General features: G+C 41.9%; 1 protein-coding gene across 4 annotated transcripts in view; it reads right to left on the bottom strand.

Annotated features, from left to right (window-relative positions):
• Positions 1-27,383, bottom strand: part of mdga2a (MAM domain containing glycosylphosphatidylinositol anchor 2a) — a 156,691-nt gene that overhangs the window by 16,523 nt on the left and 112,785 nt on the right. For all 4 annotated transcript variants that reach the window (XM_031865979.1, XM_031865981.1, XM_031865980.1 and 1 more), the window contains exons 10-14: positions 25,154-25,426; positions 15,953-16,101; positions 9,722-9,899; positions 3,109-3,129; positions 694-849 (exon numbers count right to left, since the gene is read on the bottom strand). In XM_031865979.1, coding sequence (XP_031721839.1) covers positions 694-849; positions 3,109-3,129; positions 9,722-9,899; positions 15,953-16,101; positions 25,154-25,426 — 777 coding nt within the window. The remainder of the gene's footprint in view (positions 1-693; positions 850-3,108; positions 3,130-9,721; positions 9,900-15,952; positions 16,102-25,153; positions 25,427-27,383) is intronic.

Raw genomic sequence — 27,383 nt, 5'->3', positions numbered from 1 at the left:
ACACACACACACACACACACACACACACACACACACATTCCTGTTTGCGTCACAGGAAGCTGAAGCCTTGGATTATGTAAGAAATAACAGAGAGCGTGTGTCATACAAAAGCAGGAAAATACTGAAACGGTCTGACACACAGAAAAACACATTCACACTTTGACCATTGTCAATTTAGGGTTTCCAAATCACTTCCAGCTACATTACATTACATTACAGTCATAATTACAGACAATTACAGACGTCTGTGGCTGATATCAATCAATTTGACAGTTAAGTTGTGAAAATGCCCAAATTGCTAATGAAGTGGTGAGTTTAATTGAATTATACAAAGTGATCAACTTACTTTCGAAGTAGAGTGAAATGGATGGATCTTTTTATACTTAATGTATGGATTAGTTGAAGTCCCTCTGCAGTAATGAAGCTTGGTTTTGCTCTTATTTCACTTGGATGTTTGACCTTCACTGTGCAGAATAATGTATGTGCAGAGTTTGTTTTCACATTTGCTGATGGAGGAGAGTTTCTCTGCGCTCCCCTTAAATCTCTGCAGTTCACAGTGTGGTGAGCAAACGTGATGCCTTCAGAGCACACACACTGAGAATGGACTTTTCAAGTTAAGAAAAATTGTCATCAATAAAAAGTTTCAGAAAAAAAATAAAGACTTACGTCCCCGGTAGACTTTTAAATACTTACCCTGCTTAGAATCAGTGCGGTCGCCACTGGGCCCGGTGTTGGGCGTGTACTTGGTATCGCGGGTAGCGGCGCTGTGTCGCGTCCAATCAAAATCATCATTCTTGTCCTGGGTGAACATGCAGATAGGCTCCTCCTCAAAGCTGCAGTGGAACTCTCCTGGTGAGTGACAGAGCAGAACCAGGCTCTTACATTCACATTCTTAGAAAAGAGAGAAGTTATGCCTTGTAGGTACAGTATGTGTGCAGTGTGACACCTACTGTATATTTATGAGATTGATGAGTGTTATGTGTGTCACAGGGGGATATATATTTATATATATATATACATCAGAACAGTCCTAATTACGCCATACTATCTGGTGAGAAGAATTTCTAAATGAAGACGTGACCTCGCGCTGACTGTGGTGGAGACGTCAGTGAGTGTGTTTGGTTCCTCCCTGACAATGAAAAGAAGTCTCTGCAGAGAGAGTGCTGCACCCTGAAAACATCCAATGGCAGTGTGTGTTTTTGTGTGTACGCGTGTGTGTGTGTGTGTGTTTCGGAGCTGGTTATTAGACATTATACCATGACAGCCCACTACTAATGCATGGTGGATAGTATTCAATAAACACAAACCCACGCACCCTGACTTAGGAAATAATATTAAAACCAAATACAAATATCACGCGAAAGAGGTTGGGAACACTAAAACCCATGATTTCTAAAGGCATTAATGGTCTTCTTCATGTTTTTTGATGTTGAAAAAGTAGTATAATGTGTATATATATATATATATATATACTGCTAATAATTTAGAGTAACTGTTTGTTTCAAGATTGAAAGCATAAACGATTGCTGGAAGTTTTGTAGTGCCCCACAAGTAGGACTCTGTGTAATCAGTCTTAAAAATTGACACCCACTCCCTCCTTCTCAATCACTCTCCATCTTTTCTGTAGTGGGTGTGCAGATGGAGATATTGCCCCCCCCCCCCCCCCCTTCTCTGTCGCTCTCCACGCCCCTTCAACTGCAATTTTTAAACTAGTGGAGTGAGCAGAGAGGAAGTGACACTGTAAGTTTCATCACCCTTTAAGAAAGAAATGTAAGTAAATCTGTAGCGCAATGCTATGATGGGTCATATGTAGGGGAACGTCTAACAGTAAATACACTCATGAATAGTTAGACGCGTGGGGAACTAACCCACTCAGTTTAATGAAGGGGTAGTGGCAAGATCAACAGAGTCAGAACCCCCCCCCCATTTAATCCATGTAACAAACAAAGCAAAACCCCTAACTAGAGGACACGGTGCTGCTGAGCAGAGTCCTCAAAGAGATAGTAAAAAAGAGCATTTGGATTCTGGGTGCAGGCATGTGTCCTGATAAATATTCATTGATTTATTAAAATGTGCCGGGAGCAGTTTGGAGTGGTGACCTTGAGAGGAGCAGAATCCGCTGCTTTTAGTCAGGTAATGGAGGTAACATAGACTGAGGTGGAGTGTGGGCGGATGGACCAAGGGTGGGAAGAAGGGCAGCGATGTTGCGAGGCAGAGAAAGCGATAGACAGTGAGAGCAGGAGAATAAAAAGAGTGGTGGAGAGGGAGAGGAAGGGGCTAGGTTGCAGGCACTCTTGCCTCTTCTCCTCATAGGCATGCAGATTTAAATGGAGGTCTAGCTCCGGGTGCCAGACACTAACGCCCCCATCCACTGTGAGCTAAACTAAATGTTTTCACCTTCTGTGCCTGGGAGAGATAGGAGGATTTGGAGGAGAGGCAAGAGGAAGGAGGGAGGAAGAGGAGGCATGCAGGTAAGATAGTTTCCTTCAGGGATTTGGATAATGATGTTGGTGATTAGGATGTTTGTTATTATGTTGGCAATGTTTGTGTAAACACCCACCAAAATATAGAACTATTCAAATAAATAAACCGCCATACACAAACGGTGCACTGCAGCACAGCAAACAACGATTAAGCGTGGATTCTCAAGGCGTGGATAATGTGAATTTGTAAAGTTTCAACAATGAAATGTGTCATAAACGGGACTAAACATTAATGGATATAAATATACGGCGCAGATGCATGCAGCAGTAATGCTCACAAAGCACACACACACACACACACACACACACAATAGCTAATATCTCATGCAAATACACTCCATCTAAACTGTCCTGTGGAGATTAAAAGCTCTCAACATGTCAGATAGCCTGATGAAGGTTTACTCAGAGTTCCTAAAAGAAGTCTCACTTTTCTTTCTTCATACCTCATTTAGTGCTACTTAAGAACACTTGGAATGATCTTCCAGTGCAGTGTGACATGTTGTGAGTCAGATCTCTACAGGATGTGCAGTTACTTTGAATCTCCCCACTATTCTCACAGACTGTGCAGCGACAGAAGGAGCTCGCCCTCTGCCGAGGCATGCTAAGTGAGGTGCACATTACTTACTCAGGTGAGGGTTGATGGGAGCTGTGAAAGAGAGAGGCCAGGGACAGTCATTAGTACAGAATATATTAGCCGTCTGTCAATACGTGAAATACTTCTTAAAAGGGAACGGAAGGCGCACGCAGCTGAACAAGCACTCAAGTTGCCGCACTTTAAAAACGCTTGGCTGATACAAGGTTCTCTACCGCAGGTCACACAGAACACAACACAAGCATGCACACACCAGTAGTTGCTGTTCAACTTTTGTCCTGCTGTCATCTGCTGTTTAGGCGCAGAGCTCATAAAAGTCTGCATGTATAACACGTTCAGCCTGCGCACAATGCTCAGTGTTCTACTGTCATAAAAAAAGAAAATGAAAGAGGCTCATGGGAAGGCTGGAAATACTGTCCGCTGATATTAAAACACTGGAAGCATATTAGAGAGTCCACGCTCCATCTTCATCAAGCTCTGTTGCTTTCACAGCGTAAACGTCGCCAAACAGGAAGCAATCCACAGGCACACACAATGCAATTATTATTGAGCCGACAGAAAGAGAGATGTCTGGGATTTAAAGTTGAAAAGGTGACAGCAGTCGTTCTCTGCCTCTTATCAAATGTAAAAGACAGAGGGATTAGGAAGACCAGCCTGACCACATTAATAAGCTTATAGCGCAACTGCTTATCATTATTGCCATTTACCGACATTGCCGATGTTCTTGTTCAAGGTGACTTCCATTTAAAGCGCTAAGCCTAATTTATACTTCCATTTAGAAGCCAGTAAATCAGAAAAAAAGTAGTAATAATCACAAGTGTGTGTGCTAATCACGTTCCCGTAAACATCCTTGATTCTTTCTGTGTTTTCAACTTCCGCCATTATGGACACTTTCACGTGGAACACTGATGACTTGAGTCCACTGAAATACATGCAAAGCTCCTCCTGCATTCTGTCCACCTAACCGCGCGGCTCAACGCTTCCCTCATTGATCATTTCAGAGGCTACCGCCGCAGCAAACACAGAAAGGTCAAGGGTATCACACAGAGTTGCAACAAGCCAGTTAGTCGGCACTTCAACTTTTTTGCAGAGTAAATACCATTTAACCTGTCAAGAAGATTCATGAGCATTTTCATGATCGATTGCTGACCGGCTGAATAAATGCGATACATCAGCTTTACCACAAAACTATGTTGCCGCGTGATTTATGAAACCCATGCTGTTCATGGGGGGAATTGATTTTAATCCAACCAATTAAAGTGAGTAATAACAAATCACTCCTACAAAGGAAAACATGTACTGAAGAGCGGGGAAGCAGTGTGGGGATGGTGGAATCAGTCTTCTTTAAAAGCAGAAAGAGGTAGTGATTTCTGTTTATTGCTCTGCGGTTCATAGAAATGTGGGTCCACTCGTTCAGTTGCAGGGTGGAGAGAAAAGAGAAATAAGCACAAAGGCACACGCAGAACGGGGGAAAGAGAGAGAGAAAACAAACCATTGCATTTCCAATTGAATCATATAAAACATTCAGTGAACTGCAACACTGCAGCTGGAGCCTCACCGCGAGTGTGGGAAGAACAGGCTGTACACTGTAATAGCTTTAACAATCTCTTATGTTACTGAAAATACCTGCATGCTACTGAATCTACGCTGGGCTGCACACTGGCACTGCTGCAATGAACGTCTGCAGAGAGGGAGGAAATCATCCGGGCTGTTGCAGGGGAAACGTTTTAAATGACAACTTACAGCCTCGGGCCTGTGAAACGGATGCCGAGTTTTCTGACAAAACTCTATTCTTTCACTCTCAACCTCCCATTTCCTGCAGCTCCCCCCATCCCAATCCGTACTGCTGCCCCCTTCTTTCTTTCAAGATTGTAGTTATGAAAATATTTTTCCTTGTCAGATTTTTGTCTTCTTTTTACCTGCAGCCTCCCCAGGCCGACTCCCGGTGCCTCAGTCCAGATGAATGTGTCTGCTCGAGCAATGTCTCTACCCCCAGAGGCTACTTTACTACACACACACACACACACACACACATGCACACGCACACACACACACACCGACAAATAATTTAACTTCCAATTTAGATTAATGTATTGGATATGGTGAAACAAACGAGGAATTAAAATACACCGAGATTGCTAACTGTTGTTAGCTCATCCATTAAAAAGCATTTTTTTCTTCAAATATTTCTGTAGCTCCTGAAAACATGAGTGAACCTCAAGCACTCGCCTAAAATTGCACAATGTTGTTAAAGCTTAGGTGTGAAAAGCCCTCAAGGTGTAAGGGCTTAAAAACACCGTCTCTTATTTCTATCTCAGCGCTGCAGCGCTCTGCTTTCCCTTCCAGCAACAAAAGCCTCAAATAATGATCGAGGATGAAATGTAATTTTGATAGTTCTTAAGATTAACACTCGTGGAGCAAAGTGAGTTTTCGTTGGACTTCTTTGAAGACTTCTCATATGAAAGGTCGTGTCCTCTGGTTTCTACTTTTCCACCTCAGAGGACAAAACAAACTGTTGCTTGATGCATGACCGCCTTCCATCCAAAATTGCCTAATTTTGATTGAAACACAAAGTGAGCTCGTTGACCGCCAAAGGACAGCGGTCCGTAGAGGCCGTTCCGGTTACGAACACTGACTTCATCTTGGCTGGATTCTCTGCCCACTGGCCTGCGGCTGTATCACAAAGCAGCAGACAATTCCACGGCCGAGGCCAAGTGTCCTCAAACACAACAGCAGCCCAGCTTCTCATATAATTCACGCTCTCTAAGATTCCCATCCATCATGTTTAAGGGGTTCTGGGTGGATGCCATGACGTTCTGAGAAAGCCCTGTGACGGCTTTACAGCTCCAACCATCAGTTGGAATAATAACAGCGTGGGCAAATGTCATTCAGTAATCTTCCCTTCATGTCTCCAAGACAAGAAATAACACAAGCGACATCCCGCTACTGTGTCCTTTAATGAAAACTGTTGCTCCCTCACGGAGGATGCACTGGTCCTGCAGTATCACACACCCAAACACAGCCAGCCCATGTCCAATAATCTCCTGTGTGTTATCCTGTTGTTGCATCAGTTAACATGTGACACATTCAAGCAAGTGAATCCTCAATGGTCCTCGAGGTGGATGACGGAAGCAGAGGGCCGTGCGTAAATTGTGCAAAAAGCAAAAAGAAGAGACTGCTAGGAAACAAGCAAACATATAGTGAGAGGTGCTCCGTATCATGTCACTTATGACAATATTGGTATGTCTTTTTTTAATGAAAATGCATTGGGAAGATGCGCTCTGAAGTTAGCTGGTTCTTTCGTTGTGCGAGGCTAACTGACAAATGTCTGCAGTCTTCTACTTCACAGACACCAGGGTGGTATCGACCTTCTCCTCTAGTTCTACACTACAGTGCCAATGAGTGCTGAACAACTCAAAACCACACAATATTTTAAGGAAATATTGCCCACCATGACAAACCCTTTGTTACAGGCTTGAGGCCCAAGTCTTTTCAAAAAAAAAGAAGAAAGAATTATAAAATATAATTTCAAAGACTGTGACTCATTGAGTTCTGAGGTAAACAGAGTTGAGCCCAGGACTGAACAAAAGCTCAGACAGGGATTACAGTGAACCACCGCTGGCCGGATAATAATAATACCCCAACACCTCAGGTATGGCAGGCGATAGACATCACCAGAAGCAGAGGACTGTATTTAATATAAGATTTAGTGGATTTTGACTTTAGGACAGGCATCTTACTGTATTATGTCCCTTTCGAGCTGCATAAAAACGGAAAATTAAGAAATAACAGCAATGTTTTACCATGCCACTCTGCAGGTTGACGCGAGGCTTAAACATTAAATCCTGCACTTTGGGGGAACCAGAGAGAGAGAGAGAGAGAGAGAGAGAGAGAGAGAGAGAGAGAGAGACTAGTGTTATGAGGAACACCAAACAGATGCCTAGTTTGTCACTGCAGCACAATTTAAAAGAGCATCTTTGGAGTTTGGTGACACAACCATCCTTCATCCTACAGCTGGGGACACTATAACCGCTTTTGTGTTTTCTTGCCAACGCACAGAAAAGCTGCTACCATCGGCTTTATGTGCTGCATCAGAATGATCGCCGGGCCTATTGGGCATTGACGAGGAAACTCACTCATACTTGGATTTTAGAGGCCTTGGAGTTAAAACTAGGACAGGAATGTTTCTCCTAACAGCTAACAAACTGCCTGTCTTATTTCTTTGGTTTATCGTTTGTTTCAGGGTCATGGGAAGTTGGAGACTACATACTGTAGTGAAAGGCAGGAAGCACCATGTTTGTCATTGCACTGCAAACACACATAAATTGACAAAGACAGAAAGACAAACACACTCACATTGACACCTGAGAGTTAGTTGGAGTGAAAAATGACCGGTTATAACTTTAAGTATTCTGTTTTTGTGTCTGATTCAACACAAAAGATTCTTTTTTAGAATCTTTTTTTCAGCATATTAAACAAATTAACATATGCCCCAGTCGGCAAACTATACAATAAAATGTTGCACACGGTTGAGTGGCGGTTTGTGCAGAGTGGTGTATTTTCCTTAATTCTTTTTGGCATATTTGAGAATGGAAACAAAACCTCATGCAAGCCCTTGTCTGCTCAGTACTCGGCACTTATTCCAACATTGATAGCCGCCGCAGCTCCCTCCACAGCCACATGTATAATAACCCCAGCTAAACCCTCAGACATCACAGTGTTTACTGCCAAATCGATGTAATGTACAACCATTTGTTGAAAATGGTCAGTTCTTTGACGTAAGTATCTCCGACTCCAACAAAAGTCTGCCTGTTAGTAATGAAAGTGTTAAATGTAAGTAGCTTAGTTAAAAACTCTCTGGTCGACGTCGAGCATAATTGGATTTCTATTTCTTCCATGAAAATACCACATTCATTTCTGTACACAAAGATAAAATAATACCCAAATCTAACATAATGATTCATCATAACTGCATGCAACACATTCCTTTCAGTTCACCATGAACTTGTATAGAGACGCACAGGTTACTGTTCCCCAGTGAGAGTGAAAAGGAAGCGGTAATGGAGATGATGCCGGGACTGTATTTCACGTCAGAAAGGATGTCTTTCGGGTCACGTTCTGTGAGCAGAGTGGATTCTGCTCAGACCCGCATGAGGCTGCTTCAGTGATGCTATGCTGTGCGTGGGAGAGCAGAGCAGCCCTAGGGTGATAATTAGTCCGGTCTCTTGTTGGGCAGCCGATTCGCACATCAGCATTGGCTGTCTTCCTTTTTTTTTCTACTTTGTTCCTCTGTATCTTCTTTTTTTTCTCAGTCCCGACTTGACTGCCTCCGTCTTCCCTTCTGTGCCTCTCTCTGTCTTAATTAGTCTCAATTGTCATGACTTGAATTCATCTGAATTCAATTCAAGGTTTGGCAGAGGCAACACAATACCACAAACTACAACGGGGATAACAGCAGAGAAAGTTTTATTTATCTCTCTTCCCCTCTTTTCCAATTCTCTTTTCACCAGCCACGATAAGCTGCAGTGAAACTGAATAATTCACAACTGCAGCAGGCAGCAGCACAACTCAGGAAGACGAAGCAGCCAGCGATAGACAGAAAACAGTCAGCCAGTCGATTCTGAAAATGCACATCTCAAGTACACGTGCATCTGTTCACTGACACTGCCGGATACTAATGTAGTGTTTGTGTTTCAGCCAGCGTGTCGTCCAACAGGCTGGCCTGCTCATACAGTACACATCATCTTCATGTTGTCCTTCTGGCCACTAATCTATTATAGTCCTGATTCAAAACCTACATCAACCAGATTTAACAATATGACAGCAGTACACTTGTTATTGTCCTGTCTTGTTCTGGGGCCGTTGTGGGGCTTAGTAAAGCCAGGGACCTTTCAAAATATTTGAAATAAAAAATGAAAAAAGCCACTAAACATCCCATGAGATAAATTACATCCTCTGGCAAAAGAAAATCAAAGGAATCACAGACCAAAAATGCATTGTTTTGTGGGAAACTGAGTCAAGCAAAGCATGACTCGTCTTTAATAACCAGCTCTGTTTGGTCTTGTGACCCGAACTATATGTCTCAGTCATCTGACGCTTTGATGTCACGATGATCTCTCACGCACAGAAACAAGTCAGACTTTGCTCGAGTCCAGAATAGACCTGACTCAGGCAATAAAGGTCACAAGGCAGAGATGATTAGTCAGTTGATCCACATTTAGTCAAAGTGGCAAAGAAGCGTAGCAAGCTGATGTCAAGCTGTCCTCTGATGACTGCATGTGTTAGATGCAATTCAAATCATTTGAATGAGTTCACTTTGTCCTTCCTACATAAACACAATGCGTCATCATAGGGATCATCGTAATGATTGGTGATAGCAGAGAGAACTTTTGATATCCATCAGTGTTGATGTATATGTATCAATATCCGGCGGCACAAACTTGAGATGGAGATAATTTAGGAGTATTTCTGAGTCAGCTGAAGGATAACGGTACCAGCTGTAGCTGTAATTCACCCACCTGTGCAACCACATGGGTGGCCAGAAGGCTAAAGTGAATGCCGGAACGTGGAAACATTCAAGTACAGCAGCAGGAGCAGACTGGTCCCTTAAAAAAAGACACCTTTTGAGTTTGTATACAGCACTCACCGCTGTATGTGACAATCCGGATGGTGGAGTCACCCTCTCCGAAACGCGTGATGGGAGTGAGGCGCACCTCGTAGGACTCAGGCTTTATGAGCTCCGTCAGGTTGTGCGTCATGAGCTCTCCTTTGTTGATTGCTCCGTCCACAGGGATCTCCTGCTCCCACCAGCGCTGCAAGCCCATCTGGATGGAAAGAGGAACCACACAATTGTTAAAAATCACCAAACATTCAGAAGTTCCGTACTTCCATGCGTAACCGCACAGATATTCTTATACATCATTTACATAATTGGGCTGAGAAAAACATTTGGGACATGAAATGCTGCTACACAGCAGGAGGAGTCGTTTGAGGATGATGTGCTTAGACAGCTTGTACACGACCGAGACGGTCAACCACATCTGCATAACCGGAAATTTAGGCACTCACTAGTTATATTAAGGAAGCAGCTGAAACTGAAGTACATGAGAAGTAAAAGTAAAATTCAACGTACAGCTATTTCAATAAATATATATATATATATATATATATATATATATATATATATAAGGGAGGTGCCAAAATGTTTGGGGACCCCTGTCCTAGATGGTGTAGTTTCAATCTGCCAATCCATCTTTTAGAGACGACAGAACGAGGTTTCTGGCTAGAAAAGCTAATTTAATTGATAAAGGAAGACTAACTGCTGCTGCTGGCTAATTCTCTTGTTTTGAGTTGCTTTCATTAGTCACTCTGTTCACGGTTCGAAAGTCCGCGAAACACCTCAAGTTAATTACAGAACACAAGTTGGACAGTGTTGGGTTTGGACTCAAGGGCACGTGTTGGCAAGCACCATCAACAGCTAGGGTGGTCAGGCTTGAAGGATAAACTTGTAGAACTACAAATCATGCAGGTACACAACATTTGGGCATCTCAAAGACCAACTTTGTAGGGTTAGAGGAACTCAAGCCCACCAGACTCAAGCTTGCAGAGTTTTAATACCAACATGGTATTCGCTCCTTTCGGCCCTGTGTTGGCAGAAATTGGAATAAGTTCCATTTTTTTACACTGAAAGAAATGTAACCACCGCAAATTTAAAGCAGCTATAATCAATACTTATACATTTATATTTATTTAAAGTAAACTAAAATACAGACAACACACTATAGATTTTATAGTATCGCCACAAAAGGAGAGCACATTCTTGAGTTTGCTCCCGGGAACATATGCAAATATGTAGAAATATGACCACAGCAGTATACATGTATATTCTCCTCGCCATCAGTGTAGGATGTTCCCTCTCATCTGCCAATTGACCTTGTCTATAGGCATTTGTATGATCCACCAACACCAAATGCAACACAACAAAACTCTTTTTCTCTGTAAGCTGTTGACAGCTCGCTGCTCATTAGACAGATTTACTTTCAAGGCACCATCCAGCCTCTGAATTCAAAGACTGCTATTAACTGCAGCAGGAATATTCTCATATCTCAAGCGAGAAATATCCTGATTCATTTTCTCCATTAAAGATATGCTTCAGTCAGCACTATACAGGCTTTTTGCGAGTACAGTACGGCCAACACCTTTGTGCTCTGTACACAATTGCCTCATTCTTTCAAACTTTGTCTCTAATCATGTTCTACAATGTTCCGCTATCCCTTTATACAGGGACCTTGAACTGACAGGAATTTCATATCTCGACTTTGCACAATGCTGAGCACACAAGCGAACTTGTCTTCAGGTGACTAAGCTCAGGTATCACACAAAAACAATTAGCTCGTGCTTTTCTTGTCTTGTGACACAATACAGCCCCCTTAGAAATTCAAAGAGACAAAACAAGGGTTTGTTGCTGCTGCATGCGCTGGAGGCAAAGACATGAGAAGTAGGGTACATTTTATCCTTGAGAATCAGTTTAAGGGGAAGAGCTGCACAAAGACAAGTTACAGCTTCTGCATCACAATTAGTGACTTTACATGCCCTTCTCACTAGCACAGAGAGACAGAGACAGAGTGAATGAAGGTGTGATAGCAGTGGAGCAAAGTCAGTGTGTGTGTGTGTGTGTGTGTGTGTGTGTGGGAGAACAATACAAATTAAGTAATTACTTAAGAGCCGAGATGATCCACAATTATGGGGTGCAAGTTCTTACCACCATCAGTTTGCAGGTAAATAGAGTGTTTTGTCTGCCACTGGTAATTGCAGACAGAACACTTATCCTTATCCTTTTTTTAGTACTAAAGTAAAATTTTATTACAAAAGGCGTGGCAGCTAACAGCTATAAATTACACGATGTCGGCCTGTACGTCTTTGTGTGTTTGAACACTTTTAAAAGAGGATGCATCATTTCAAGAACATTTGATATTGAAATAAAAGAGTTGAAAATAACTTCTTTCCCCCAGTGGTAACAAAAAGGACATCTGCTGTCTCCAAATAGACACACACAGATACATTAAAAATGACATATTTTTATATTTGGCAGCCTAGCTAATGTCTGCAGATTGGTGATGAGGGGTTTGTAGATGCTAGAGACGGGCTACCTTTGTGTGTCTGCAGTGATAGGCAGTCGTACGATTCAGAAATGATTTACACACATGACAAACATCATGTAGTATATATATCTGCAGTGGTGCAAATGCAGAAGTGTGTATTAAAACAACTAATACTGATCAATCTGTGTTTTGCACATGGACACCTTTTAAAGAACATTTAATGCACCTTTCCTAAAGAATGTGTTTATTGGAATGGAGTTTCCTGAAGGTGCAGATGCCAGGGAGAGGCAGGAAGGCACAGCGGCATGAAAATGACTGCAGCATTCTATAAATCCAATATTCAGAGATGTAAAACATATTAGTCCACTTCGTTAAATCAAACATTGTTGGACATGTGGGGTGTCATGTTATACCTACAACATTCCTGACCAACGTCATCTCCTCTGAAAATAAGCCACCAAATACATGGAATTTCACCCACGTGCACTTTCTTGCTTTTGTATTGCTGTGTATTTGCTTTAAATTTCTTCGGTTTTTTTAACCTGGAGCCAAAAAGCTTTCCAAAACTCAATCTCACATATAACTGAATGCTCATGCTCGACATCATATCTACTTAAGTCCTACTTATAGAGCAAAGCTTTAGTTCAGGCAGAGCACTGAAGTTGCGCTTGCATCAGCTGATTGCGATCAGCTGCACCATTCACCATTTCACAATTACTGGATCATTTATTTACATATAGCTTATCTTAGTTTTGTTACTTTACAAAATGAATACAATGCTCTTACTACTCAAAAAAACAATGGTATACTGTAGGTCTCAGTACAATATATATTTCAGTTCAAATGGATTTAATGGCAATGTATAATGAGAGCATCCTGTAAATTGACTCTGAGAATGTCTTGGAGTTTGTATCTTACTTCATTATTGTTCCCAAATTCCCACATCACATTGCTTGCGTGGTGTTTAAAAAACAACATTTAATTGGGAAAATAATGTCAATTAGGGGGACTAGTGTGTGCGTGTGTGTGTGTGTGTGTGTGTGTGTGTGTGTGTGTGTGTGTGTGTGTCCCAAAGCTCCAGGCAGATGGAGCCTTAAATGCCAGTCTTGGCAAACATTGACTGAAACTCCAAAAAACAACAAAAAAGGGAAGCAAATATTAAAATTCTTTTGACATCAAAAATGAAATATATTTAAATATGCAAATCAAATCAAGTTTGAGATGTTGATTGAGAGAAAAATTTACATTTTCAGACATTTCAAATCATACACATGTTCACTGGGTTATGGATTGTTGTACCTTTGTTCTGATTCCCATTAAGGATCACTGAATCCCCGCGTCTGCGCTCAATTAAGTTTTCTGTTTACATCCCATTACCTTTCATTCTCCAAAGTTTCCCCACAGAGGCAAAGTGCCACATTGATTCAAAATAATTTGACGGCTGCAACTTAAAAATCACAGCAGGATTGATTACAGGAGCCGAAAGTAAGACAGGAATAATCACAGTGGCGGTGTATTGTTTGAAGAAGGCTGATCTACTGTAGATTGCCTGCATGTCAAATATATGGCTCGTATTGATCCGCCTGCACACCCTGACTTGACAGATCAATTGAAAAAGACGAAAGAGGTGGTGGAGGAGGAGGAAGAGACAGAAGAAGCAGTTCCAAGATGGCAAGACGGGTCGAAGACGGGGTTGGAGACGGGCAATCAAGCGTCTGGACAGCCGAGAAGGCTTTGAAGTAGCCGACTGTAGCGTCAAAACAAGGCCAGATGTCAAACCTTCACCATTGCATCCTTGACAGGTGCGGTGATTTGTGTTTTGTGATTCTCACCCTTTCAATGCCTTTTAGCGAGACCTTCTTTCCCATTTCCCCTTCAGCCAGACTCTCTCTCACGGGAGCGCTGGACGATAACACAAAGCAATCCCTTTCAGAGACATAAGGTCTACCGGCTCTAAGCATTAATTCAAACGAGAAAATGATAACAATTCTCAGGGAATGGCAGGGGAGCTGCTGCTGGATCTATAAATAGATCGAAGTGGTGTAGTCCACGTGCCGAAGCTTTCCTTACTGCACCACTCTTTCACATTCAGTCTGGGGGTATCTCTGTATTTATGCATTTACACAGGGAGCATCTCCTCCTACTCATTTCTCTCTTCCTCTCACTCATTTCCTCTTGCTCACTGCGTTGACATTTTGTTTGCTACAAATCTTCATTACCAAAAGGCATAACAAAAATCCTATTATCAGTCTAAATCAATACTCTAAGCTGAGACTCAATCAATCACAGAGGGTATACTGTGTAGCAAAGCCCAGGACAAAGTCAGTGAATTTTCCTGAAGGCAAATACTCCCTTTCATTTAAAACAACAGAAGATTGGTTGTTATGCCTCGGAGGAAGGAAATAATGGTCACAAAATGTACCCTCTTGAGATATCAAGGCAAGAAGGTGGAACAAAAATGAATTTGCCCAAACAATGATTGTCTGCTAACACAGATTGTGGTAGTGATGTTCTCTTTTTTAATAAACAAATGCAGAGAGGTCGAAATGTTCAAGCACAGAAGCAGACATTATAATCTGTTCAAAAAGAAAACTGCAGTTGAAAATAGGAAAAGCAAATGTATATTCCTTGCAAATTTTCAGAGAAACGCCTGCCAAGCGGAAGATCATTTATTACTAAACAGACCGACTACGATAGTTGACAGAAAAATCATTGCGCTACGCAAACACAACTGGTTTAGAATGTGTTTTCAAGCTTCAATCCCTTGAGGGTGTAGTGTGAAACAAACATGAAATTATATTATTCATTGCAAACACAACTGTCAGGGTATGCTCGCTAATTCTGAGCAGAACCGAGATGGATTTTGCATTGCAGCATGTACTACTTTTCTCTGATGCACCTTCTTTTTTGTCAAACAGGCTCCTGCATGGCGGCTCAGCTCTGCGATGCCATGTTAACCCAAACATCTGTAGTGTTTATGGAGCTAGTTCACTGTTTCAAACTCTATGTAAACTGAAGTGGGTGCCACACCTGCTGGTGTAAATGATAAAGAAAATAATCTATAAAGACAAAGTGCGCGCCACTCTGCCATGAGGAGAGAGAGGAAGGTACACATTGATTGCCAACGAGAGAGAAAAACGTAACCATGTCATCCATCAATGCTACCAGCCTGTCATCTGTGGAGTTTACTTGAGAAGCAGGGAAAACAGGAGTTATGCCTGCTTTCTCTCTCTCTCTGTGGGGTTCCCTTCCACTCGTCTGACTGAGCCTCTGATGGAGAGCAAAAACAGAAGCAATTCGTGGAAACCACAGAACTCGTTCAAACGACCGCCACTGACAGATTCTTAGTCGTCCTGCCCGGCCCGCAGTGGCTCATTCACGTCCTCAAAAACTGCAGAATAAGACAGTCAATGAATCGAGGCGTAAGATTTGGAGCTGTCGAGTGAAAGACAACAAGCAAGCTGTGCAAACACTTCCATCTTAAATTGGCTATAAGAGAGGTTTTTAGGTGGCACAAAACGACTCGAATTCATATGAGAAGGGTCAAAGAGAGGCTGACCAATACCAATGACTCAGCGATTATTGTACCAGGAGCCAACATTTCTGGCTTTAAAAACTCATGTTCTGGCTGTAACAAAAGCTCCCCGAGAACCGATTTCTGTGGGACTGAACAACACCTTTCAGTGCAAACAGCATTTGAATGATGCACGCATAGGTTACACTGAGAAAAAGAGAAGAAACAGGCAGGCAGGAGGGTGAGTGCTCGGCATTCCTACCTGTCTGATGCCGAGTCTGTAGGCGACGATGCGGTCCACAGCGTTGGGGTTCATCTGGGTCCACTGGAGCTTGAAGCCGTAGACTCTGGGCCTGTTCTGCCACAGAGGGCTGTAGGTATCGTAGTAGAACTCTGGAGGGTAGGCCTTGCCTGGAGAGAAAAAGCAGATTCATAAGCTCACTTAGGATGAGAAACAAAATGTCTAAAAATCATATAGTGGAATTTAAGGGCCCCTGCAATTCACGTCTACCTATAAACATCCCAGAACTGAATTAAAGGGCTATTGAAATTATAGTAGAAGAAGAAGAAGAAGAATAAGTAGTAGTAGTAGTAGTAGTATATAAATATGTATATAAAAAAAGCAGCAGAGGCTGAGATATCTTTACAGTTGTGTGTCTACATGGACGTGCAGACACCATGTGACAAAGCAAGTCCTGGACATTAAAAGGCTTTCGAAAGCGGGACGATATCACAGCATGTGTTATTATTTAGTGAAATTGATGAGAATTCTGAATTCTAACTGTAATCCTTGAACGTTGTCAAGTTATAATTGCTATTATTATTATGATTATTATCATATGAGATCTCAATTCTTTGCCTGCATTTGTACCATTACTGAACAGGCATACCCTGCCCTGCCGCAGTGGTTTCTTTTATGCCTATTTTCATGTAAAAATGTAAACTCGTAAATGTTTCATTTGATAACCTAGTGACACTTCTTTAAAGCCAAAAAAGAACGTCTGAATTAGCATGACAAAGATGTACAGTATCTTCCATCATGTTCTGTTTGTTCTATTTCTATTCACTCTACAGTATAGGATATTCCTCGTTGCTGCTGTGACCCAATTTCCCCCAAAGGATCATTAAAGTTTCATCTCATGTCACGTGACATACTGTCGAGGTCTTTCGCAGCGTTGAATCAAAGCGTGTACCAGATTGTAGTACATCTCCTCAATGTAGCAAAGTGTCCGTCCCATTCAACATTACACTCAAATGACCTCCTCAGTGAAAATCATTTCATCCAGTTAGAAGCAGACTACCACGGAGATCCTCGAGATGCTTCTCTTTCAATAGCACGCTTTGCTGGGTTGGAATCTGGGAGGATTTATTTTGCGACAGCCGCGGTGGCACGGACTGAATACATCTTTCAAGATTTTCGGCTTTCCAGTCACAGCCTGCAAGCTGATTTTCTGACAGCTGAAGTATGGGAGCTGGCAGAACATTGTACTTTAATCAAGATCTAGAAACAAGCTTACAGGATGACCTTCCAGGCGAAGAATAGTAATTCACCTCAATGTCAGGTTGTTGCGTTTGCCCCTCTGCTATTTGGGCTTGTTTACTGAAGGATGACAATACCCATGGCAGATGATTTTTAATAGCCACGGATAAGACGGTGGAGCAGCCATTGTTAGCTCAAACAAAAGCAGGACTGGGATTTGATGTACCCGAGTGGAGATGCAGCAAGTAGTTGATGTATGTCAGGCAATTGCATAAACCTGTCAAGTTAGTTTATGTCATTGATGAATTATAATAGCATTATTTCCCTAAACATGTTAGTAGTCTCCTGAGGATCTTCCTGTAGACTCCTTTGTGTGAACAGATCCTTGAGCCATTTAGTTTTCTTTGATTTTAATTTGACTTATGACACTCAGGGGAGGAAATAAACTGTGACTCGGGAGTTTGTGAAGGTTCTGAGTTCAAAGGATTATCTGTCTGGTTGCAGTTCCCTGCACGGTAACACAGTAGGCTGGTGGCTCTTGATCTGGAGCTGGATCTTAATATTGCAAATAACGGATGTTTTCTGGAGATATTATATGAATGATAAGAGGCCGTCACCGCAATTAGTGGATTTGCTTGTAAGAACAAAGTAAATCCCTAAAAATGCTTCTTGTAGAGTTCAACTTTGGTGAATTCTGAAATTTGTGCCTTTGTTGACTAATAGCAAAGCGTCTTGACGGTGCTGAAATTTAAGAGCAGAGCTGGACAAAATGGAGGAAGCACATTTTATCGTGGCAGTTGCGCTGCAGCATCGGCATTTCCATAGCAAAGGCGAGGTTTGCAAGCTGTTATGGAACAGGCATCAATGGTGCAAATGTGCCCTTTGAATAAAATGAGTGGACTTTTTTTGCTGTTAGTGACCGAGTTAGCTGAGTCAGCAAGATAGTTATTAAGCTCGCAAACTCAGAGAGGTCTCTGAGCCTCTTTCTGATGTGACCAGACTGGTGATATTCTCTGTTTTTCTTAAACAAACTAAATCCCATGAAAAGACCAAAACCAACAATTAATTGACCCAAATATCTGTATAGCTAAAGCCTGTCAGCGTATTCCACTGTGCCATAGACCTCCATTGTTGCTCAAAAACACATCAATGAGACACTGCATTACAATGAACATGAGCATTGTTTGTTTCCACCCTGCTGTCATAAATACTCACTAACACACCAGAAGTGTATTAATCAACAGCTGAATATATTTTCCCAACAAATCCTAAATAGTGCTGTTTGAGTAACATTTGCAAAAAACAAATGCAGTGCCCAGAAGTTTGAGGAAATGTCTTCAGCAGGAATGAACAGGGCAGCAAAGTCACAGTATTGAGAGGCGGACAAACACACGGGATGTATGGACAGTAGGACAAATACAGAATAACGCCAGCCTTAAATGTTAAAGCAGAATTCATCTGGCATTAGAAGAGAAGAATCCGTGCTGGTTGAAGTGTTCACTCAGCTGTATAATCATGCAACATTAGCAGCAACTGATGCAAAATGACGAGAGTATGCATCTTCTTGAGATGAATTCCACGACCAGGAAAACAATATGGGGCAAACATGCTGAATAGTTAAGTAGGAGAAAACATAATCCAACATAATTCCTTTGAGTGCCTTTTACCCAAGTTAAGTAGTAAACGCTTGCACTTCATATTTAATTTGTTCGCATTTAAACAAATCAAAAGCAGCGAGGTGCCTTGGTAAGAGTTTCGGTCAGCCTCTGACTGGTTTGATCAATTCTCATAACAATAAGTCAAAATCAACTCCGAGGGCATTTTGTTCTGCATTTTAGAAAATAAATCAGTTTAATGATTCTTTGGGCAGCACACTGGTGATCACTTTGCCTTTACATGGATAAAACTGTTAAAAATACAATATCATAATCCGAGGGAAAGGAACACTGATTTATCAGCCAGATGAAATCATTTAGAGAGAAATTACTGCTGTAATGTATATTTTTAAATGTTTTTATGTTGAAGAATTGCATCTCACAAGGTTGAGACGTCTACTGCAAGTTGAAGCTTTCTGTTTTGTAGCTATAGATGCTATAAAACAAGATATCTCTATATGGCTCACTGAAATGCTAGAAAAACATATTTTCCAACAACAAAAAGCAAGGATAATTACTGAGTGCTCTCCACTTGGCAGCGTTTCACTGTATAGAGCCAGCTGTGTTTATAGCACACTGTACAGTATATGTTACATAAGCCAGCCAGGCAAGTACCGTCAGCTTTCGTCACGCAGTTTATTCTGTTATAAGGCTGATAGTGAAAGGCTGCTCTTCGCAGTGGAGCAAAGGAACAAAAGGTTAATTAAACTGACTCATATCATTGTATGTTTTCATCATATCTCTTTAAAGATTCCCAGGCAGGCTCTGCTTCAGGAACACATGACTGAAAGGATTGCATTCATTCCCTTTATTCATTTAGCCATAGGGTCTTGTACTAATCTATAACATCAATTGGCTTTTGAGGAGAAACCTTTTAGAAGTAATGTTCTCGGAGCACAGTTACAAGAATAGCAGAGACATTGTCACAAACTTAAACCAATTGTGGCCTTTTACACAAAACATACAATCTAATGTAATGAAGGCCCTCAATCATTAATACTACATTACTAGTGGCGAAGCACATTACCTAACCCTCTTACACCACTTGAAACCGATAACCCTGGGTGGGAGACATCAAACACGAAGTACGGACGGCTTAATTGATTTATTTTTAAAATCCTGTTCATAGCAGCAGACCAATGCAATGATTCATAGCAGCTCAGTAAAAAGCCTTCAGGCAAGACGTTGACCTTGTTTGCAGACTTCCTTTTCATTTTTTAAGGGTATATGAACATGCCTTCCTCTACATGAAAACACCACCATATGCTAAGCGGTGCTATATGGTGCAGGGCTGATGTGGGATGTAGGCTTTTGTGGCAGAAATGACGCTTACATATGGATGAACAGCTGGCCGAGACCAACCCAACACCACCGCATGAATAGCTAACTGACTATAGGGAAAAGACATTAGAGACATTAAAATACTTGGTGGTAATTGCCTGGTTGTGTCCTTCTGGGATAGAAAGTGAAATCTCTCTGTGGCTATTATTTTTTTTTAAGGGAAATGGCATTGAACTTGAAATGAGTCACTTCCCCCCTGACTATTCATCTTATTCTTCCTCAACTTCCTCCCTCCTCTCCTAATCCACTTGAACAAAAAAAACAAAAAAAACAGCCAGAAAGATTTCTATTCGTCGATCGTATTCACTGGGATTACATCTTGTTTGTCGTGACCCACTGTGACTTCTGTTTCAATCCTTCTCGGTGAATGTCAATGGGAGGCTGCTCTAATGACTAACCTTGTGGTATCGATGTAAAAGAAAAAAAATAGGTCAGAAAATAAAAATAGGAAGAAGAAGGGAGAAAGACGGCCGAACAGATTCCGTCCGTCCTTGTAAACTCGGTCATCATACAGGATCTATCAATGTCCGTGCGTCTCTGTGAGCCGTGGAAAGTATTCAACATTGTCCACCATCTACAGCCGGGGCGAAGTTCGACTCAGGTGAACGTGGCACAGACTATAAAGGCAGATAGCTGAGTTAATAAAAAACATGTCTGGAACTTGCAATTATTCATCGGCGACCAACACTGGTAAGGTTTACAAACCCCTGAGATAAAGAAACATGCAGGTTTGAAGGAAAAATCAATTCAGTTTTTTTCTTTTGCTTGAAGATATGCAAAATGATACACACACACACACACACACACGCTAAAAAAGGTCAGATTGTACTACTAGATTGAAGCTCAAAAAAGCCCAAGAGGCCTATTTAAAACACACCTCAAAGAGCCGACAAATAAATCAAGATGACAAAATCATTACTCTTAACAGATGATGGATCAAATAATCAAATAGACGAATGTAGAACAGAAACAAGATAGTGAGTGTGTGTGTGTTTTAGTCACAGTACAATAAATTCAATTCTAAAACATGAAACATATGCAGATAACTCATTGCAGCCAACTTTGGGCACCATGTTCCACAATGTGATTTCTGCATCATTAGGAACAATGGTTACAATAAAAAGAGAAACTGGGACCAGATGAGCACATCATAGAGCACAATCTGAATTAATTTCATGAGCAAACTCGCAATATCCAAACAATGACTCTCTGAACATCGTCCCTGAGAATTTACTTGTTCTTCTCTTGTAATTCATGACAGACTGCCAAAAAGAGGACTTAAATGTGGGGAAAATTAGGAACCGTTCTTTGTGATTTTCCAGCAAAACTGCAGGATACATTGTTTGGGGGACTGTTCAATGAAAGGAGGGAGAAGTGTAGACTCGCTATGCAGAATTTGTTTCATTATAAATTTTGGTTTTGAACTGATTAAAGAAATACACCGCCTTAAAGAGACACTTCACTGATTTTACACATGCAGTTCAGTTGACTCGTCATGGTTGGTCCTACTCAGCTTCAGTGGTCGATCTAAGGAAATATTCAGGGCTGGGAAGAGGGTGGTATGGAGACCTTAAGGAGTGGCCTAACTGCGTTGGCTTTAAATGTAGCCAGAACATATTCAGTAATTACATGTGTTTTTATTGGTCTTTATTTATTTTATAATAAATCTAAATGAATGCAATACATTTGACAGTCTAAGGTACTAAGCTTTGAATGAACTGTAACTTCATTCTTGACTTGGCTTTTGTTTGGGGCTTGGAGCAAGTGATTTTTGTGCCTGGGTGCTTATGTATGATGCACTGATGACTGATCTAAAATGTGGATGTTTGTCTGCAAATGAGTAGTTTCAGAGATGTTGGCAACTGCAGACACCAGTGAATATTTGTGTTTAGTCAAGTTTAATCCGTCCCTCACACAATCAAACAGGAGTTACTATTAGGCCTACTAAACAAAACACGCTTCAACAAAACAACTGGCCACTGCTGTCCAACTGGGCCCATTCTGTATTTTCTACTAGTGGGAGTTGGCAACCCTACACACACATTCAGCAGGAAAAAAAATAATCCATCCGCAGTTGTTGTGTGCGACCAGGAGAGACTGCACAGAAAGGTACCGGTGTTGTTGCCGACTGCATGGCACGGACAGCTAGCTGCAGTTGATTGGTGTGTTACCAAAGTCCTCTCGCGACTCCTTGTACCAAACTGTGGAGTCTAGGGGTGCTCTTGTTGCATTCGATTGCACTCGGACATCAGAGTTTTGCTCTATCCCCGAAGCAACAACTTTTCATACATTATACATATACATTTTTAATTAGATTCTCCAAATGATGATGTTATCAGGGTTATCACAGCTTGGGCTTGAAAACCTGCGGTGTATACCGGAGGTTTGAAAGAAGTGTTAGAAGATAGAGCGGGTCTAGTGAAGGATACTTTTGAGTTGCATTGTGGGAGATGTAGGACCCAAGGTTTTAAGAGTGTAGCTCATACTTTGGGCTAAAAGTACCTCAGTCTCTGCTGCTTCCATTTTGAAAGAACCCTTTTTAAAAAATCAGTTTCTTGCAAGTCCCCCGACTTTATGAAGCTCAGTAATAAATTGACAGAATATAACTTTACATTTTTAAGTCTGTGTATTTTGTGACCTGGGTTTTACACCATTACCGCTTCATCAGTACACATTTGCAGCCGGAGGGCCGGATGTACAGTAAATGCAGACTAGTGCATAAATCATCAGCTGCATCGGACGGGAATGAAGTCAGAGTCAAAGAAAAGCAGCGTGAAATACTTCTTTTCTTTATCTTCCAAATCTAACTCTTCAGGAGAGCAGGATTCCAGCATTTGCTAAAAAGTCAGGGTTCCCATGACAGAGAGCCTGAGCCAAAGCTCAGTGGTACACATTACATCCCTCTGAGGAGTCTCTCCCCTGGCACAATTTAATGGCCAACTTGGCTATTACAGCCGACTCGCTGTTTCCACAGATGTCCCAATGATTTGGCACATGGGCATCCATGCACATGCACACACTCTCCCCTGGCACAATACACTTTTTGAGGCGACAACGTTTACATAAGCCAAAGAATGGCCTCACGTCTGGTGAGTTTGCATGTTTCCGTCGGCGAGGCAATGTGTACGTAGTGCGTAGTATGTTGACTGGATCGGTGATGTAAAATCGAGCCACTGTATCCTCAGGCCAAATCTCCTGACTGATGTGTATATTACACATCAACACAGTGCAATAGGTAGTCAGGCAGAGAGCGGCGAGGGAACATCCACTGAGGTGTACCTGTCTTCACTCGGTAAAGTGAGCAACCCAAGATACTACCTAACTGCATGAGCCATAACAAATATTTAATGAGCTTCATCTTGAGATGGGCTCACAAGTCTTAGAGGAGTCGATGTTCTCTCCAGTAGATTATTTATTCCAGCCACACTACAGAAGAGTGTTGATCACATTTTGTGGCTATTGAATTTCAGGATGAAATTTTAAAACAAATCTTTAAGGATTAGAGCTTGAGTTAAGGGAATGGGGCCCGCCAGATTTCATGGATGATGGGAGGAACAAAAGTGGATTTTCTGCACCATGCTCCCGCAATCAGGGGGTTACTAAAAGAGCCTCCATACCTTTGGCAACCACTGAGTCCAGATGGTGAGAATCTGGAGCATTGGGCGGGAAGAATGGAGCGGTGGTGGGGGAGAAAGGGAAGGAGGGATGGAGGATGAAAGGGAAGGAAGGGTATTGCAGGTAAGAAGAGGGAGGGAGGGGACATGAGAGCAAGAACAGGCAAAACCCCAGCCCTGTTGAGAAAAACAACTGGCTGGAGGGGACTATCTGCTTCTGTCTCACCTCTCTACCAGGGAGGACTGATTTATGACATGCAGTGGGGGAGGAAAGGGAGGGGAAAAAGAGAGAAAGAAACAGCGAGAGAAGAGATAGAAAAATGCGGCAGGAAAGGTACGATTAGAAGATGGCAATAGATGGAGAGAAACAGACAGTAACCGAAGAGGAGAGCAACCTAAATGGCAGAGGATCAAAGTGACAAATACTCCTCCTGTGACCCTGCAGCTCCCGTCTCTAATGGGAGGTCTGGGAGATTGAAACCTTGGCCGGAGTTCCTGCGGTCACTCAACGTGGCCAAACTAATTTGGTCCTGTCATAACAACAACAGGCAATCTAATGAAAAATAGCAGAAAGTAAGTGTGTATTATCTGAAAGAACAGGTTTACTGCGTGGGAAAGAGAGCGAGCTGACATGATTGACATGTCCTGTTCAAACTGACAATCTATTATCATCTTTTCTTTCACTCTTCTCTTAAATTAATTGTCTATCTGTGGAGACATCTGTGCCACTAAAACACAGCGTGACAAGGATTGTTATATGTTTGAGGAGCCAATTTCAGCTGTCCAAAAAGTTCAAGATGAACAATTGAATTACCAACTGGAGGGCATACTGACGGAGTTACTGTAACATTGGTTTGTGTTTGATCATGTAACATTAAATCATTGAACAGCAGCTGTGCTATTGCAGCTTAGCAACTGTGACTAGGCACAAACTAACTAGGTAACTTTGGATTTCGCCACATGTTCAAGCGGTGTACGTGGTGCTGTAGTAAGAGCTATACTTTGCATTTAAAGAGTTTGGAGTGTGGTGTTTTCCAAAATTAAAAACGAAAGTAATGCAAGAAAGTGTCACATAGACTGTATATAAGAAGTGGATGAAGTCGCCATGACGTCACCCATTGGTTTGGGGACTGCCGTGGTGAAACCTCAAGTTAGGCATTTTGGTCGTCGCCATCTTGGTTTTAGGACGTTGCTGGCTTGGTTCTTGCCTGTCAATAACACGAACAACACCTAGACCAGACAACGCCTGTGGGTAAAATCAGCTGCTTTTGTCTACCTTTGTCTGGATTCAGGGGCCCATTGTTAAAAAAAATATAAAAAATCTGCCCCCATTATCATTGACAAAAGCAAAGGTTAAATCAAGCACTCTTTACCTGTAACCTGGAAGGTGCATTTGCCTGCTCCCGCCTCGTTGATGACATTGCAGGTGTACTCCCCCCAGCCGTCTCGATTCAGGCTGCGGATGGTGTACTCCGTCTCGTCTCTTTGGGCGTCAAAGGCTCCGGCGTGGAGCAGCCGGTTTGATAGGAGCCACTCGAATCGCAGCACACGGGAAGGGTGGGCTCGCAGCACCCTGCAGGTCATCACCACAGGCCTCCCAAGGCCCTGACGCATCTCCATGTAAACCGGCTCCACCGTCGGAGGGTCTGAGTGGGAGACAGAAGGACTCAGATGAGTTCAGCCAACGTTTCACAGGGACTGAAAAGGATAGTGCAAGTTAGTACAGTGGAAATATGAAGAAATACGAAAAAGAGGGTAAAGACAGAACAGAAGCTATTCGGGTGAGGGCCCTCCTGGTCAGATAGGTTGTCTCTGTCTTCCAGAGATATTTAGAGAGAAAAAATATCTGGAAGACAGAAAAGACAGTCGGAATAGTTAGGTATGAGATGTAGAAAAACAAACAATACAAGGACATATTACAGAAGTGGGGAAAAATGAAAATGGCTCTGAGCAATGTTCCCGAAGCTCGCCGAAGACCTAAGAAGCACATAACTGGAGAGAAAACAGAAGCTTTTTCAACGACAACCAACAAATCATGCACTGACAGGAAGGAAGAGAAATACTTTAGAGGACAGTCGACTCTTTTGACATGAATGGGAGCGGTAAGCCAGAGGAGGAAAAAGGTGAGATTGAAACTCTAAACAATCACCACTGCAAAGTCAAAATGCCTCAACAATAAATGAACAACATCAAGTGAAAACAATCGTGGGGGGAGCTGCAATGGGTGCAGGGAGATCAATTTTGCATGAAAACTAGAACAATGTTCTGAATGAAATCAGTCACGCTTCACGGAAAATTGGTAACAGGATGATGAAGTGCCCCTCCAGCTCTCAAAATGGAAAATTAATAACTTATTTGAGTATCTGACAGGCTTCACCTCGTCCCCCACACAGACAACCGGGTGGTGAATTATTTAGCCAGGCTACACAGAGAAAAGTGAAGGGGCTGAATATGACCTCGAAGCAACCCGGACCCTTCCTCTGCAAGGTACAATATGCATGATTCTATATTTAGGCTCATGTTCAATGTGTGTTCGATTATGTGCACGGCAACAAAACGCGTGTGTTTGTGAGGACAAAACAGTAGACAGTGCTTGTGTGTGCCAGCACCAAAATGGTTATGAATAATTTCCCCATCTTAAGCATCTTTGCTCTTGATATGCCCATACAGATGCTTGACAAAAGTCACGGCGGGGTTTGAAAAACAACAGTGAATGCTGAGGGGAAGAGACAGAATGACACAAAGCCCCTTAATTGCCTGAAATTTGCATATTCCCCGACTCATTAAAGGAGAGGCCAGGGCCGGGCATGGTACTTTTAAAAAAAGTAATATGTTACAGATCACTGATTACCTGATTGAAAACTGTAATCTGCAACATAATTCCCTACATTATTCACACACGGTAATATAATCTAATTACTGAGCCTTGCAAACTTGATAGGATATGCAATTAAAGGAACAGTTTATTAAGATTTACATCGTGTCATTTGATAATACTATTAATGGCATTATTTACAACTTTAATCAGGCATTTTTAAAAAAATTTACAAGATACTTTAATATCACAAGTGGGCAAGCCGCTAGTGTTACCGGTGTTACACGATGAACAGGCACACACAAGTACTTTACTTGCCCACCACCCCCACCGTTTTTTTTTTCGGTTGACAAATGCAAAAGTTATCAAAATAAATTGTTTGCTCCATACACTTAATTACAAATCATGCTAGAGTGAAGGCATACACTTAATTACAAATCATGCTAGAGTGAAGGCCTTCTCTGCCTTCTAGCCATACCTGACATTTTTATGTGTCAGAATATTGTGGCCAATTTACTAATTCTACTAATTTATTATTACTTCTACTTGAATTGTTGTTATTATTCTGTTCTTACGATACAATTTCGATCTTTTTTCTTCTTATTTTTGTTTCTTTCTTTCTTTTGTATATATGCACTTTTTTGTTTCTTTTTTCTCCTCTTCCCTCGTACTCTCTCGCCCTCCTTTATTGATATTTATTTTTGTTTACGTTTACCCACTAACCAGATCACACATAAGATAGACAGAAACACATACTCACACACACACACACACACACACACACACAC

This window comes from Anarrhichthys ocellatus, unplaced genomic scaffold (genome assembly GCF_004355925.1).
Source record: "Anarrhichthys ocellatus isolate YVR2014 unplaced genomic scaffold, GSC_Weel_1.0 scaffold34, whole genome shotgun sequence".
NCBI classification, from domain to species: Eukaryota; Metazoa; Chordata; class Actinopteri; order Perciformes; family Anarhichadidae; genus Anarrhichthys; species Anarrhichthys ocellatus.
The sequence above is the reverse complement of the archived record's forward strand: the minus strand, read 5'-3'. Positions and strand labels throughout refer to the sequence as shown.